The sequence below is a fragment of the Tachysurus fulvidraco genome, chromosome 12, assembly GCF_022655615.1.
Source record: "Tachysurus fulvidraco isolate hzauxx_2018 chromosome 12, HZAU_PFXX_2.0, whole genome shotgun sequence".
In the NCBI taxonomy this organism is placed as follows: domain Eukaryota; kingdom Metazoa; phylum Chordata; class Actinopteri; order Siluriformes; family Bagridae; genus Tachysurus; species Tachysurus fulvidraco.
The window spans coordinates 17203597-17219082 of NC_062529.1; the positions used below are offsets into that span (position 1 = coordinate 17203597).

Below are 15486 nucleotides of genomic sequence, written 5' to 3' on the forward strand. Positions count from 1 at the left end.
CATGCTAAATGTTAATTACAAACAAATTATAAATGAAGCTTACCTGTCACCATCTCTAACCCGCTTAAACTGTGTGGCCAGTAGACACATGAGTGTCGGCCCCAGTCTGCTCCCAGGAACAAGATCCTCAGCCATCAAAGCAGGGAACAGATCGATGTTCAGGGGTGTGCCATAGAGCCTGGGTTTACATACAACCCAACAAATCAGTTCTAATGATTAATAAAACAATACAAATCTATAGAATTGTATTTTTCATGCACTTACCTCTGAAGTTTCTCACGAACAGTGGGGCTGCGAATTTCATTTCTCAGATCATCAAAAGTCTGTGCTGAGGTAAGATTGCAAAACACTCTGTAGTCATTATAAGGAGGGATGCCATGGTCACGTCCTCTTTGGATGTTCATGGAAGCGAGGTCCAAGGCCACAGCATGGGCCATGGAGAAGAGGCGCTCCGTCAGCTCTGTGTTAAGCAGCTGTGTGCTTACTCGCATCTTTCCTGCCACACCAAACAGTCCACGCAGCAGGGGGTCGATGCCTCCCTCGTTTACAATGCGGAAGGGAGAGAAGAAAGCCTTGTGAAGTGGGATGTGGCCCTGTTGAATGGGCTGGAAGTTTTCGTCTAGCCGGTACAAAATGGGATTGATGAGAGTGTGGCCAAAGCGGAATGCAGCTGTGGCAAAAGCGTTAAAGATTCCTGCATTGATGTTGGGGTCATAGCCACGGTAGTTGCCTATCAACTTCATGCCTGCTTCACCTAGTATTTTTGGCAGCCAGTGGTTGTAGGTGATGTGCTGCATCTGAGCACCTATGATCTTGCGTGCTTCATGGTAAATAGTGTCACCATCCCAATGTGGGTTGAGGTGCAGCAGCTCTCTGGCGATACGGTTATGCTCACGGAACCAAACGGTATGCATGGATGTGAGGGCCAACTGCTCGTTGGCACGGTGATCCCCAGCCAGGAAACAAGGAATGGGGCTCTCGTTCTCGTCACGCATACACTCGGTGGGTGGCCCACTGGCAAAGGGCATAAGCGGCTTTCCCGTGCGCTGTACAATGCCCTCCCGCAGCATGCCTCGATGCCCGGCCAGGTCTCGTATCTCCTCTGCTGCGTGAGCCGAGCTGCCGTACACATTTGAAGCGTCGATGTAGGATGTTAGTTGGTTGATCTGCTCGCGAGGGTACACTGAGTTCATGAGAAGTGAAGTCATGCCACTGCCACACACTGGGCTTGAACGCACAAAGAACATGCAACGAGCACCGCTCCTCCGTTGCCGTGGGTCGTTGGGTGGAAACATGACAGGAAAGCAGGGCGGGTCATTGGTGCAGACAGACGAACACAGCTGGCCATCAGAGAAACGTGACTGACTGAGTGCTGCTACGGTGAAGTCTAAGTCATGATCCAGGAACTGGCCCCACTGCATGAGCATGTGTGTGTACCGCTCGTCAGGAGTAACAGTCTCTGTACCTATCATGGTGGTGGATATGAGGCGAGGCAGAGGCAAGGCAAAGCCATTGAGGCTTCTCTCTGTGGCACCACGTGGTAAGTTGAAGCCGTTGTCATAGACAGACTTCAAAAGGCGCTCGAAGGCCGTGAGTGAGGCGCCCCACATGGGGTGCTGCAAGTTATTGCATGTGCCATCATGGCTGCGGTACTTCTGATGAAAGCAGATTTCAGAGCAGTTGTTGAAGCGGCGGTGAGCCGTACAGCCAGACAGGTTTGCGATCATGTCCAAGAAGCGTGGTGACACCAAGTCATTGTAACGGAAAGCTAAGAGAAGATCAGAGGGAACATTTAAAAAGAGAAAATTTTTATTAGAGAAATTATTATTTTCTTATATGCAGTTAGTCTTTTTCTCAAAATGTTTATATATTCAAATTAAATGCTGATATCAAACTCATTTCTGCTCTCCGAGATGCCCCAAATACTAGTTTATAATCATCTAAAATTTGAAGGTGTTCTTCTTCAATTCTGTGTTATAACTTCTTACATTGAAAGGGTGTCATGACTAATTTTATATCGGTCTTGCTGATATAAAGTATATTGAGATAATTTTTTTAAACTGATTGAAAATATCCTACATGTCAAGTTTCACTTTGCTGGAGGAATTGAACACCGGTGTGCCGGTAAAAATGGTTAAACTTAACTTGACTAACCGTTAGGAGTTGGATTTACCAAATAGTCATGAATAAACTAGAAGACAAATAAAGTTCTGTCTGACTTTTTTAATGAAGAAAATAAGTTTGAGTACAAATCTGGTTACTGACATGCCACTGGATATGTATGTAAAGATTAAAACTTCGTGGCTTGAAAAGACTCTCAAGCCCTATAATTCAACAGTCTTGAAATGACTGATATACAAACATTCAAGAAAAATGTAAACGTTTTTATCATTATGAGATACCTGTCCCATTGGTGTCCACCATCAGGCCCTCATTGACATGCCGTTGAATGAGGAACAGTGTCTGCTCAAAGATCTCTCCGGCTCGGGCCTGTTCCACTGTGTAAGGGTCGCGGGGATAGCGGAACAATGCCAGCAGCTCACCTGGAGTGCGAGGGGAGCTGCGTGACATAAAAAATTCAGACATGAATAAGTTAACAATGAATGTAAATGTCATTATAAATAAAAGCAGTATGATGGACATGGACTGTGACAGATGGCTGGCTAAGATTATGAGCTCATAATTGGAAGATTATTAGTTCATGAGTGCCAGACAGCAACTGCTTGGGCTTTAAGCAAAGCCCTCAATCGCCTGGCCGTTTGCTTGTATCTTACCTCTTACTTCAATTGTAGGTTGTGTTGGATAAAAAAATGATATGAAAATAAAAAAAGTAATCCAGATTTTGAGGAAGCTTAGAATATACTGTACTGTAAGTATCAGTTTATGGATCTGAAGGCACCCTGGAAATCACTCCTGTCATTACAAAAATAATAAAAATAAATAAAAAAATTCTCTGTTAAAAAAACTGGCTTTGTGTTGAAGAGGACAGGACACTGATTTTAAAATATGATGTGCCTCTTTGTATAAAAAAGATATAATAGCATAGTCTAAAATGTGCAAATATTTCTAAATAAAAAATCACATACATACATACATACATACATACATACATACATACATACATACATACACAGTTATGTAATACATCTACAACGGTAACATACATCCATTTCTAATGGATGAAGCCTTGGCCTGGAGGTAAGGTCGTCAGGTGGTTCCCGAACTTCACTGGGTGTTTCGACTCTTAACCACAACACCCTCCATAGATAGATTATTACTACACTGATGGTTCCTTACACTTATAGCCCTTGTATAAATAAGTGTATATAAGTCTGTATAAGCATTCACAATCCTTAAGGTTTACAGTGAGTGCACAAAGCAGACTGTATAAGTCAACTCCCTAGAGCTGAAATACAGACAGAGACTTCAGCCAGGAAAGTAGACATTACCAAACCTTGGGGCAATTCAAATGACTTCAACTATCATTACTCATTGTGTGCATGATTAGATTAGAGCTAATGGGACTGAGTGAGTGAGTGAGTGAGTGAGTAAATAACTGAGTGTGTGAGTGAATGAGTGAGTATGTGAGTGTGTGAGTGAGTGTGTGTGAGAAAAGTAAGGAAATGAGTTTGTGTGTGAGTGAATGAGGGAGTGTGTGTGTGTGTGTGTGTGTGTGTGTGTGTGTGTGTGTGTGTGTGTGTGACTAAGTGAGTGAATGAGGGAGTGTGTGTCTGTGAGAACGTGAGGGAATGAGTTTGTGTGTGTGTGAGTAAGTGAGTAAGCGATTAAGTGAGAGAATGAGGGAGTAAGCGAGTGTATGTAGAGATGTTATTCAGCAGAGAGTACACACGTGCCTTACAGATTCTTACAAAGCATAGATGCTATACAGTGTGTGATGTAAAGAAATACCACAACACACTGTTCTGCTGCACAAAAATAATCAGCACTGAATACAAGTGGTGGGAAAGTCTTTAGAACAGGATGTGTACTCTGAGCACAAAGAGAGAGAGAGAGAGAGAGAGAGAGAGAGAGAGAGAGAGAGAGAGAGAGAGAGAGAGAGCAGAGAAAGAGAGAGAGAGAGAGAGAGCACAGAAAAAAGAGAGAGAGAGAGAGAGAGAGAGCAGAGAGAGAAAGAGAGAGAGAGAGAAAGAGATAGCAGAGAGAGCAGAGAGACAGAAAATGAGAGAGGGGAGAGGGAGAGAGAGAGACAGACAAACAGACAGAGAGAGCAGTGAGAGACAGATAGTGGGGGGAGACAGAGAGAGGAGGTAGAGATAGAGAGAGTGGGTGGGGGGAAGAGATTTTAAGGGCTGTTTAGAGCTATAACATGGGTGACAACAGGAACAAACTTGTCTCATGAAAGTTCTACAACAGTAAATGAAACCGTAAACTGTTAAATTGTGATAAAGTCCGTTAAATTCCATTTACTGATAAATTACACATCATAACTGTTGCAAATTGTTGTGGTATAAGCAGAATAACTCACTCCAGTCTGTGCTACTATCCAGTCTGTGCTACTGTGCCATCACACTTCCCTGGTGTGTGTGTGTGTTCATTTGGTATCACAGTCTGGATTTTAGATTATATACAAAACTCAAAAACAGTACCACGGTTAACCATAACACCATGTATAAAGCGCTTTAATAATCTGACCATTTCAAATGTCACAGATTTCACATTTATTCAAATAAGATTATATCTTCCAAGTCATTTTTAAATATTTCTCAATTCACCCAAACATCAAGATGCCCAAATGTACTCCAAATTTTTATGCCATCAACCTTTTTTTAATTCAAACTTAATTATAAGTCACTGAACTGAAGTAACTAGCAGTACAAAAAAGAGTCCAGTCAGAGAGTCGAGTCAGTACAGACAACGGATGTAATGATCATTTATATTTGAGTAAATAAGCTAGCAAGATTTAATTAAAGTCATACACCGGATATTCTGAACAAAAGTTGGTTCAGATTCTGTTAAAAATTTTAAAAGATTACAAATTATGTTGTATTTGCTCGTAAAAGATTCAGTGTTATCATCAAAAAACATTCAATCTTCATCATATCATATCATGTGGAAGCCTGAGGTTTACACCCCTAGTCTCGACGCCGACTATATTAAATCTAATCGGCTTTTCTGGCTCGAGTCGGTCCCTTGATACAGCTGTTTGATACATCTTGATTTATATTGTGGAACTTGCGTTTCTTATGTGTTCATGCTGTTTAGATATCTTTGGCAGTCACTTTGGCAGCTATTTCTCCAAAACAGCACCAAATGACTTACGCAAACCTTCAGCGGTCATTTCCTTAGACACACAAACACTGCACATGTTCCTGTACAGGCTGGCATCGCCGTTAGCCTCACAGCATGCGTAATCCAACAGCTGACAAAGTTTAAACTGCAGCTTTCCTAACATAACAGAACGCAAAAGCCAAGGAAAATTCCTTAAGCATTACCCAAGCATGACTCATGAGAGTTAAGAAGTGTTTTCAGATGCTGAAGTGACGAGATATCAGTAACGATGTGGATCTCACCCATCAAAGAGCTGCCTCCTGGTGGAGTCAATGGCACTGTCTACGCTGCGGATGGCCTCCTCTAAAGACGTCGAGACAAACGGGTCCCCCTCTCTGCTTACCTGTGGTACTGAAGAAGAAAAAGTAAAAAACATCAGGAGCTACACAAATTGTGCTTTGAGACCAGGGGAGATCTGAAGAGAAAACTACTCCCTGTTAGGTGAGCCAGAAAGAAAACTGTTGTCTTGACTCCCCTGCTTCTTTTCAGAGATCTATTACCAGAAAGTGGTTCTTCTAGTGTTTGAGATATTAAAGGCTTTTGTTCTGTATGAATGATTAATGCCATATGAGCTATAACTTATAAAAAAAAAAAAAAAACACAAAACAGATTTATAAAGGCACCTGCCTAAAGGCAGAAGCTCATCCATGAGTGGTTTTAGATAATAGCATTATAACATATTTAGTCTCAAGGCTGGTTATTTGGATGAAAATATCATGACTGATGTAATATAGTATATATCAGTAATATATACAGTATATATAAAGTTGTTCCACAAAGGTGTAGAATTCTCAAATCTGATCCCTGACTGTAGTGTCGGCTACAAGGCAAATCACAGGTTCTTTGTTAACACACTTGTTCTTATATGTTAACGTAACGACTCACGTACAGAGTCTTGTATGATGGCTTCTCCACATGAACACATTTCAAATATATGGTCACTTGTGGAGTTTTCTGTGAGGAGATCGAGTGTTAAAGATCTGTAAAAGTCAAAGATAAAGCTGTAGCTAAATTATCTTCCGTGGGAAAGTCTTCAGGATGAAGATTTTAACCGATTCTTTATTAACTTATCGAACTGCCTATTGGCTTATGAATTAAAAAAGAGATAAACAAATAAGCTAATAAAAAACATGCTAATAAAATCTCACTGAGAGGGAAAGTGAAATAATCCAGTCCATAAAAATCAGATAAACATTTTGATACCTTGTACAGTTAGCACCATTCTAGCAAAAGACTGTCCAATGGAGTTACGAGCCACGCACTCGTAACGTCCCCCATCAGCAAGACCCACATCTTTCACCTCCAGATAACCATCAGGGTTAATGTGAAACTTCCCACTCTCTGTCACCTGAACACCATCCTGCACATCACACAGAGAAAACTGTGAGGAAGAGCAAAAGATGAAAGGAAAGAGGTTTGGAAAGGAAGTGGACCAGGACCCCACCTTGTTCCAGGTGATGACAGGCGTGGGCTCTCCATGAGCGCTGCATGGAATCTGGACATCATTACCAGACTCCACAGTCATGTCCCTTGGAGTATTTGTGAAAACAGGCGTTACTGATGATTTAAAAACATGTGTTAATGATTACAGTTCGTAAGGCGTCCAAGATGACTCATATGCAACAAACACAGATTTAAACAGGCACACAATGTGACAAAGCTCATTACAAGACTGTGGGTTACTGTCTAATTTTAGCATAATGGGTATTCATGTTGAAATGATTATTATTATAGAACAAATTTAACATTCAGTTTTCAATAAAAATGTGAGAAATCTCAGTTCATCACTTTCTAAACGACTTCCTCTTTCGGCTACAGCAAATACAACAGAAACAGAGCGTAAAAGCCTGTGGGTTTCATTCTTCCTTATCTGCTTTTTCTACTACTTTCAACCTGCATAGTGGAAACCCCGAAGAGGCAGAAACTCAAACCAGACTCACATGTTTATGAAGGTGGGCATTACGTAGCCGCACTTTGATGTTTGCGTTAACAACCGTTACTACACAGAAAACATCTTGTCGTGTGGGAATTACAAAGCCATGCGCTTTCCTGGGTTGTCCCCTAAGCCTGTAATTTCACTTAAGAGCTGGTTTAAGACTCACACAGAGCCTCTGCTACATGTCTGTCATGAAGATTTTACGGGGGCATTGTTGCAGTAATTGCCACCCTTCTTTGTATGTAAACGACGAATGAGCTCCAGGGATCGGCTCCCAGGCTTTCTTGCTCTGTCTTAGCTTTTAAATCCTCCTGAATCTCTGGCTGATTAGAAAGTGTTAAAAATTAAGATATGGCAAAATGAAGCGTGTAGAGCGTACTAAATTTTTTTGTGCCTTTTCTTCAAATGAAACCTTGATGTCATGTCTAAAACACTGGCACTGACATGGGTCAGAGTTGAACATGGAATTCTGCTTCTTTCGTCCTTGCTGCCCCTTTACTATTTGCTTGGTAACTGGTCAAAATATTGATCATGATTCAGATGAACATTTTCGAATGCCAGCTTGAAGCAACTTCGCACTGCATTGTTGGCTGTCTGTCCTGAATCTAATTAGATTGGCTTTTTTTTAAATGGTTAGATCATGCAAAAACAATAAACTATGTTTACTTTTGCAGTATTTAACAGATGCCCAAAGTGACTACGTAGTGTTTTGTAGCCAACAGAAACATATCATCATGCTATTACAAATACATCAGAGACTCAGAATACTAGAACTAGAACCTTGTTAGGAGGGAGTTAGTTACAATCTGCTGTGTGTGTGTGTGTGTGTGTGTGTGTGTGTGTGTGTGTGTGTGTGTGTGTGTGTGTGTGTGTGTGCGTGCGTGTATCTGTCTTAGTTGCAGGGCATTATTTTTATGTGTTTCCAAATCTTTGGTCTCTAAATCCCAAAATATAAACATAGCATTCATTTAGATCATCATGACCAGGCAGTAACTAAGGATGATGTAAATGCAGCACATTAACTTCCTTTGTCCCATGAACTTTATCTAATGTCATAAAAATCTAATCCTGCTGTTCACAAGACATTTTTGTTAATGTTCTACAAAAACCTAGTCCAAAATGTACACCTCTAGTCTCAAACAGATGGCCTGGAGAAAAAAAATTTAACCTCCTATCTGCATCTGTTTTTTATTTTGTTTTCTGTTTTATTTATTTAATTTGATTCCTTCATTAAAAAAAATCGCTTATATGGTTTATCAGCTACACTCACAAAAATCTAAAACAGAAAAATCCTGCTGATTTCCTTCAAGAAACTATTTTTAGCTGAAATTAATATCAATATATGAATACATGCACACGTAAATATATATTTTTTTACTTGACAATTCTTACAAACACAAAGATTTGTATATTGTTTGATACCAAATCATACAATCTCTACTCCAACAGCCTATGGTGCTATTAAGTATAGTTAGTATAGTATATATTAGTATAGTTATATATATATTTTTATAGCAGTTTAATCATATTCCAAAGATTAAATATATCACTTTAGCAATCTTAGGAATATTTGTGCCTTATATTATATGTTTTTTTCTCTGATATTCCTTCAGTATTGCAGACCCATGATTTATGTTCACTGATAACGGCTTATAAGTAGGGATAGTAGCCGATATAACAAGTTACGTGCCAAACTGACACGTTTCCAGCACAGAATAAATGATGTGTTAAGTCTATCAAGATGCTGCTGAAAATCTTACCTCTTTGTTGGATGTTAAGTTGCACAGATGCCCTAACAGAGCCAACAGCGTTGACAGCCTGGCACTCATACTGGCCCTGGTCATGAGGGGCCACTCGAGAGATACGCAGCGTGCCTGTGGACAGGATCACATGGCGTCCATCAACCTGGAGAGGACTGCCTGGAATTTCAGGAGAGAAAGACAAGAAACTTAAGAAATATATATATTTTTAATTGTTTAGTCATAATTTTGACAAAACTTAGCTCCTTTTGTGGCTTAGCATCTATTTATTTCGACTTACCAAGTCGATATTTGGATTTAATTAAAAAATACCCCAACCATAAAGTATTATTATGACAAAAAGTATTTATGCTTTTCTTCAGATAGTCTATAAGCCAGACATTACTTTAATTCAAGTCAGTTGACACAAATCTATGTGGGAATACTTTATAATACATTTATAATTTTTAATTTAGTTAACACAATATTTTATCAAAGTAATATCCAATATTTATAAAATAACACAGAATAAATGCTATGATTAAAAATGTCATGACAATGTCAGCAAATTCGAACATGTACATTTTAACTGAGATCTAAATAATATATTTTGATTATGTATTTAATCCATAACCATGCAGCGTTTCTGGCACTATAACGTCAATAAGATGAGCATGGACAAGACATGAAATAAAGTTGATTGTATTTATAGGAGAAATGTATTTTTATCCAGATTCAATTACTACATTTCATGTAACAGCTCAATTTGGACCAAGTTGTGATTTTCCGTGTTATTTTAGCTTGAAAAATTGCGTACATACATCATGTTTGCGTACATATATCAGCAAACAGTAAGTTATTGATGCAAAGCATGAAGCTGCTCGAAACATGTTTATTCAAGGGCTCACAATGAACCAGGAGACACAAGTCCCACTAAAATGTACAGAGGATGTACTAACTGTTCATACTTTTGACCCCTTTTCAGAGTTTCCCTTTTTATACACAGGATTTGAGTCACATTTCCAAAGACAAATTTTTTTCTCCAATTATCAGTTAGTTATTGTTTGCACACGTCTGCTATATTTTCTGACTAACTGACTACTAAATATGTCATGCAGCACCGCTTGAGCAACAGATAAGCGCTTGTGTTAATGAACTTGACCTTCGTTTTGTCCCGAGAGACTCGTACGTAACCTCGAGGGAGAGATATGTACGATTAACATTCATTCATTTATTCATTCATTTATCTGTTAGGCAAGTGCTTTATCCTGGTCAGTGTGATAGTGGAAATCTACTGAAATCCATTCTGTCCAGCAATCAGAGGAAATCCACACTGACATGGGGAGAACACGTGATAAGATATTTAACCTATAAGATATTTAGTGATTAATCACTTGGTTTTCAGCCTTGCAGTCTGAAATGTTCCCTTCATTAAACCTTTGTATTTTTATGTGTTGCATGATTTCCATTTCCTGTAGCACTTATCTTACATAAGCTCACAGGGGCTTGAGCACAAGGTGGGACACACCCTGGGTACAAACCCATCGTACACACACTCACTCACCTACGAAACAACAAAAGCACATAGAGGGCATGCAACCACACAGGACGGAGGTAGGAATTAAACCCCAAACACCAGAGGTGCAAAGTGTGCCCTCCATCATGCCTGCAGAACTTATGTATAGAAATAGAAAGACAACACTGCAAATTGCAAACCTGCAGAATATTGGACAAAAGGTCTTGACCAAGCTTGAGAGCAGATGTGACCAAGATTCACTTGTATCAGAACAATTGCAAGAGCATTTGTTTCAGTTACACCAGTTGCTAAAATTCATAAAATGAAACTCATAGCCGTGGCGTAGACTCCGGAGACAAACAGTGGCGGTAAAATGGAGTGTAATGAGGAGCTCGGTGACTTTAAACCTGGCAGTGTAATAGGAAGCTTTGCCACAAATTAGAACATGAAATTTCAGCCCCATCAAAAGTGCTTTTATGGTGAAATGAAAACTTCTAGTGGCAACAACAGCTCGAAGCAGTCGACCAGGAACACTCACGTAGCACCAGCGTCGAGTGCTATAGCACGTAGCATGTACAAATCACCTGGTCGCTTGTTAAAGAGCTCCAAACTGGCATTATATACTGTGACCTTATATCCTTATATGCTGTATATATATATATATATATATATATATATATATATATATATATATATATATATATATATATATATATATATATATATGTATGTATATATATGCTAAGAGAAAAAGATGAGACTGAAAAAGAAAAGAGAAAAAAAAGAAAAAGATGAGATATGAGACTGCTGATTTCATTTAGCAGATGATGATGTATAGTATGCATGATGAACAATATGACAAAAAAGGGCGAAAATGCCATTACGACTCTTAGTTTTCACTCTTAACTCACAAACTAATCAAGACAGAAAAGCAGATAAGGAGACTGAATGATGTGGATTTGAGGTCAGCTTGTGGCAGTCCTTTATTTTTGAATTAATGAACTTGTTTATTTAAAACTTTTGTGAACTCATCTTGTTGTTCTACTATCAGGCAAATACGATGATAAGGATGGTGAGTAATTCAAGGACTTTATAACACATGGCTTCTTTTTCAATAACATCTTGCTCAGAAAACCCAAACACATAGTCATAAAGCACAGATACCCCTGACTCTGGTTGGAACCTGTTTTGCTCTTCATCATCCTCTTCCTCACGTGTAATTGACAGATGATTTTATGGATGTTGGTAATAGTCCGATTTGTTATAGCAATCGTTTAGTGATGAAAGATATGTTACTGTATCACAGGCAGTGTTTGGCTTAGTCCTTGCCTTTTATGTTAGTATAATATCACATTGCATGATTGTATTTGTTCAGAATTGCTGCAACAGTACAATTTGTAAATTGTGATGTTCTTATGCATGCAGGCAGATCATTGTTGAAACATTACTAAATATCTTATAAGCCCAGTTCTGGATACTGTCTCCGAAGAGGTTCACATGTGGAGGTTCTCCCCATGTCAGTGTTCCTCTGAGTGCTGAGCAGAATAAATTCCACTGACTGGGATAAAGCACTAGCTGAAGAGAAATGAATGAATAAATGAATGAAAGGTGGAATTTATGGTACATTACCATATCTCTCTCTCTCTTATCTCTCGGGACCAAATAAAGGCCATCTGGTGCTGGAGTGGTTCTGAGTGACACATTTACACAATCACCCACTCATATTTAATAGACTAACTTTTAGATTAGCTTTATAGAAATATTAGTGTTATAGAAACAAGATTAGCTTTATAGAAACATTAAGTTTGTCAGAACATACAGCAGATAAAGGATTTTTTCTGTTGGCAATTTTTCTCTTCAGAAACGAAACAATGACACAGCAACAAAAAGAAATCGCACCTTGCACTTCAGGTCTTCTGTAAAATTTCTCACCTAAGGATGGCTTCCTGAATTACTTTTTTTTTCTTTAACTATTACTCATCAGGATCAAATACCATAATAATATATTTCAGTGGTTGGGTTTACACTTAGACCTGACTTAAGCTCATAGTGTAAAAAATGGTATAATGTGTGTATGTGTGTGACAAAAAAACCGAACGATCTTAAAAATTGAGGATAAAAAAATAGCGTGCACGAAATAGTTTAATGTATATAGAATATAGGTCCATTAAATGATCTCACCGCTGCGTGTCCAGGTTATGAAAGGCTCAGGATTGCCGGTAGCTTCACAGGGGAAATCAACTGTATGACCTTCTAACACCGCCTGGTCCTGTGGTGTCACTGTGAACTGAGGAACAGCTGCAGGAGAAACACATACAGAAAGGTGCGACTGATTTATAGTTAGAGTGAGGCAGCACTAGTTTTAGAAGTGAGAGAATAAACAGAAATGAACCTTTGCTCTTTGCTGTTTTCTTTTATCTTGTTGTCATATATGTTTCCACTGATGCATGGGACTTCAGAGAAACTTTAACAAAGAAAGTCTAATTACTTGATATTAACAAATATTAAAACCTTTCTTGAGTCAAGAACCTGATATGCTCTTTTCTGTTCTTTTTTTTTGGTAACAAGTGTTTGTGTACGTTTTTTAAAAAAAAAAAATGTTTCTCTTCTTCTCGCTTACCCTGCACTATGATGTAGGCAGTGGCGTCGATGGTGTCTATGTTATTGCTGGCGTAGCAGGTGTACTGGCCTCCATCTGCCTGGTTGACGTTCTGGATGTAAAGCCCGCCTGAGGATGTGATGCTGATGCGAGGACTGCTGGGTAGAGCGCTGCGGTCCCCTCTTGTCCATGTCACCCGGGGTTGAGGTTGCCCTGTGGCGCTACACTCCAGAGTCACGCTCTCTCCCACCAGCACCTCTGTGTTCTGAGGCTGGATCACGAAACTAGGCCGAGCTACATAGGATTGGAACAGAAGACAAATACACCATTCAGTTTTCCCAGTCCTGGAAGAATGATTACCTGATAACCAAGAGTAGGAAGAACAATGGTCTATTCACATGAATTATGAACCAGCATAAAAAGGTCATGACTCTACCACTCATAGGATCGAATGCATTTGTTTCATGCTCCCAAACTCTCACAAAACCTGCTTGGAAGACCGTTTGAAAAAATAAATAAATTATTAATTGTACATCTAACATGTTTGAATGGCTGTGGTGTTTAATTTTTAGTTTTGGACTATAAATAAGACAATTCAAACGCTGCTGCTGCACATTACCAATTTTGACTTGCGCTGCAGACTCTGTACAGATGAGACACATCTGTTTTGAATTTCACGCATACTCCTCTGACAATTCGTCTTTAAACTGTTGGCTTTTTGTTAAACGAGCCACGTCGTCATATTACTAATCAGAACCTAGAGGGAAAATATAACGAGAAATCAGCAAGTCTGTAAAATCTCACACCTTTCTTGTATGATGTTTCCAGCACTGCACTCTTTTGGTCTGAACAGATAAAGTGTAACGTATGATCTGATACAGATGCCGAAGTTTTTCATGTTTAGAAATCTAGTCACTGAACTTCATCCAGTTTTCTGGGCTCTACAGTTTTGTGAATCGTTGTGAACCCAACATCCTTTACTAGGACTTCTCCGTTATTACAAATGACTTATTGGATTCAGTTTGCTAGTCCGTAGATACAGAAGGTTATTATTAATAAAAAAAAGGCATTATATCAGCTATCAAATGCAAGGGTGCATATATTTATTCCAGCCTGGGAATTATTATCAGTGTACTCACTACAGATATGAAAATCCTTTCTTTAAAGCTTTACACGTATTTCAGATGGCTGGTTTAAAAAAAAAATGCTTAAAAAAATGCAATAAGCTGACAGAAAACAGGAGAAAAAGGCTCACGGATTGATTCCCATAAACAGTCAACAACCAAGTATGAAAGCAGAGCGTACGAAAACAAAGCTCTCATCATGGTTACTGATGAAAATAATTATATGAAGAATGGTCTTCTGTGAGAAGATGAGCCTGAAGCTTTAAGTAGGGTAACAGTGAGAAATTTCAGTGATATGGGACAGTCATATGAATGTGTGAGCCTTACACGGTGTGCCAAAGTAGCGTAAGGTGACCTCTCCTGTTTTGACCTCGCCGGCGACATTTTTGGCCATGCATTGGTATATGCCCTGGTCAGTTTCCCTTGTGTCCTGAATCATCAGGGTGCCATCTTCCAAAAGATTCATGCGCGAGTCATCTTGCATGTTAAGGGCGTTGCTGTAAAAACAAACAATGTTTAATAACAATTCAATCTGGCATAAAGCCAAAATTATTAGCGCTGTGCAAAAGATTTTTCTTAGATTCAAAGTTGCTCTCACTTGTTTCTCAGCCATATGATCTGGGGTTTGGGATTGCCCTCTGCCCTGCATGTGAAGTACACAGTGTTCCCTGAGGTCACGTCCACATCCTGTGGCTCTGATGTGATCCGAGGAACCTCTATACACAAAAGTGGTGTAGAGAAATGGGGGCAGGGGGAGGATTGGTGCAAGAAAGGAAAAATACAGAACAGAATAATGTTACTGATGTGGATTACTATACTACAGACAGAAATGAACAGAAGAAGTCAGACATTTGGACATCTGAGGGCCACAACACCACACCAATAATGTCTGCACACATAATGAGAAACCTGGTGTCTTTACAGCACGGTGTGAATGGTAGAATAAGCTGCTGAAGCCATAACTTCTGTAATTCAACATCCAGACATATATCTTTTTTTCTCATATGCACCAGTTCTCAATAAATCAAGAAGCCATACCCATTCTGCCATCTTAAATGCTGCAACACAAAGCAGTCAGTTGTGTGTTCATGTCCATTTGGCATCCTGCCTGTCCCCTGCACTACACACCACTGCTTGCCCTATTTATGCTTTCTGACATGATCATTATAGCTCTGTTTGCCAGCCACACTTAAACTGCCACTATTCCACACCAAATACACTAGAATGGCAATGCCATACTGAGCCATGATGTGTTTTCACAGCTGCTCCAGCTCACTGTGTAT

At 39.4% G+C, this 15486-nt stretch overlaps 1 protein-coding gene across 1 annotated transcript in view; it reads right to left on the bottom strand.

The window, feature by feature from the left end:
• The window catches only part of LOC113659556 (peroxidasin homolog), a 47580-nt gene that overhangs the window by 6720 nt on the left and 25374 nt on the right, over positions 1-15486 (bottom strand). Inside the window, exons 8-18 of the mRNA XM_027172420.2 lie at positions 14802-14919; positions 14531-14700; positions 13101-13373; positions 12662-12778; positions 8986-9144; positions 6734-6846; positions 6493-6649; positions 5532-5640; positions 2403-2560; positions 265-1768; positions 44-178 (exon numbers count right to left, since the gene is read on the bottom strand). Of these exons, the coding sequence (XP_027028221.2) occupies positions 44-178; positions 265-1768; positions 2403-2560; positions 5532-5640; positions 6493-6649; positions 6734-6846; positions 8986-9144; positions 12662-12778; positions 13101-13373; positions 14531-14700; positions 14802-14919 (3013 nt within the window). The remainder of the gene's footprint in view (positions 1-43; positions 179-264; positions 1769-2402; positions 2561-5531; positions 5641-6492; positions 6650-6733; positions 6847-8985; positions 9145-12661; positions 12779-13100; positions 13374-14530; positions 14701-14801; positions 14920-15486) is intronic.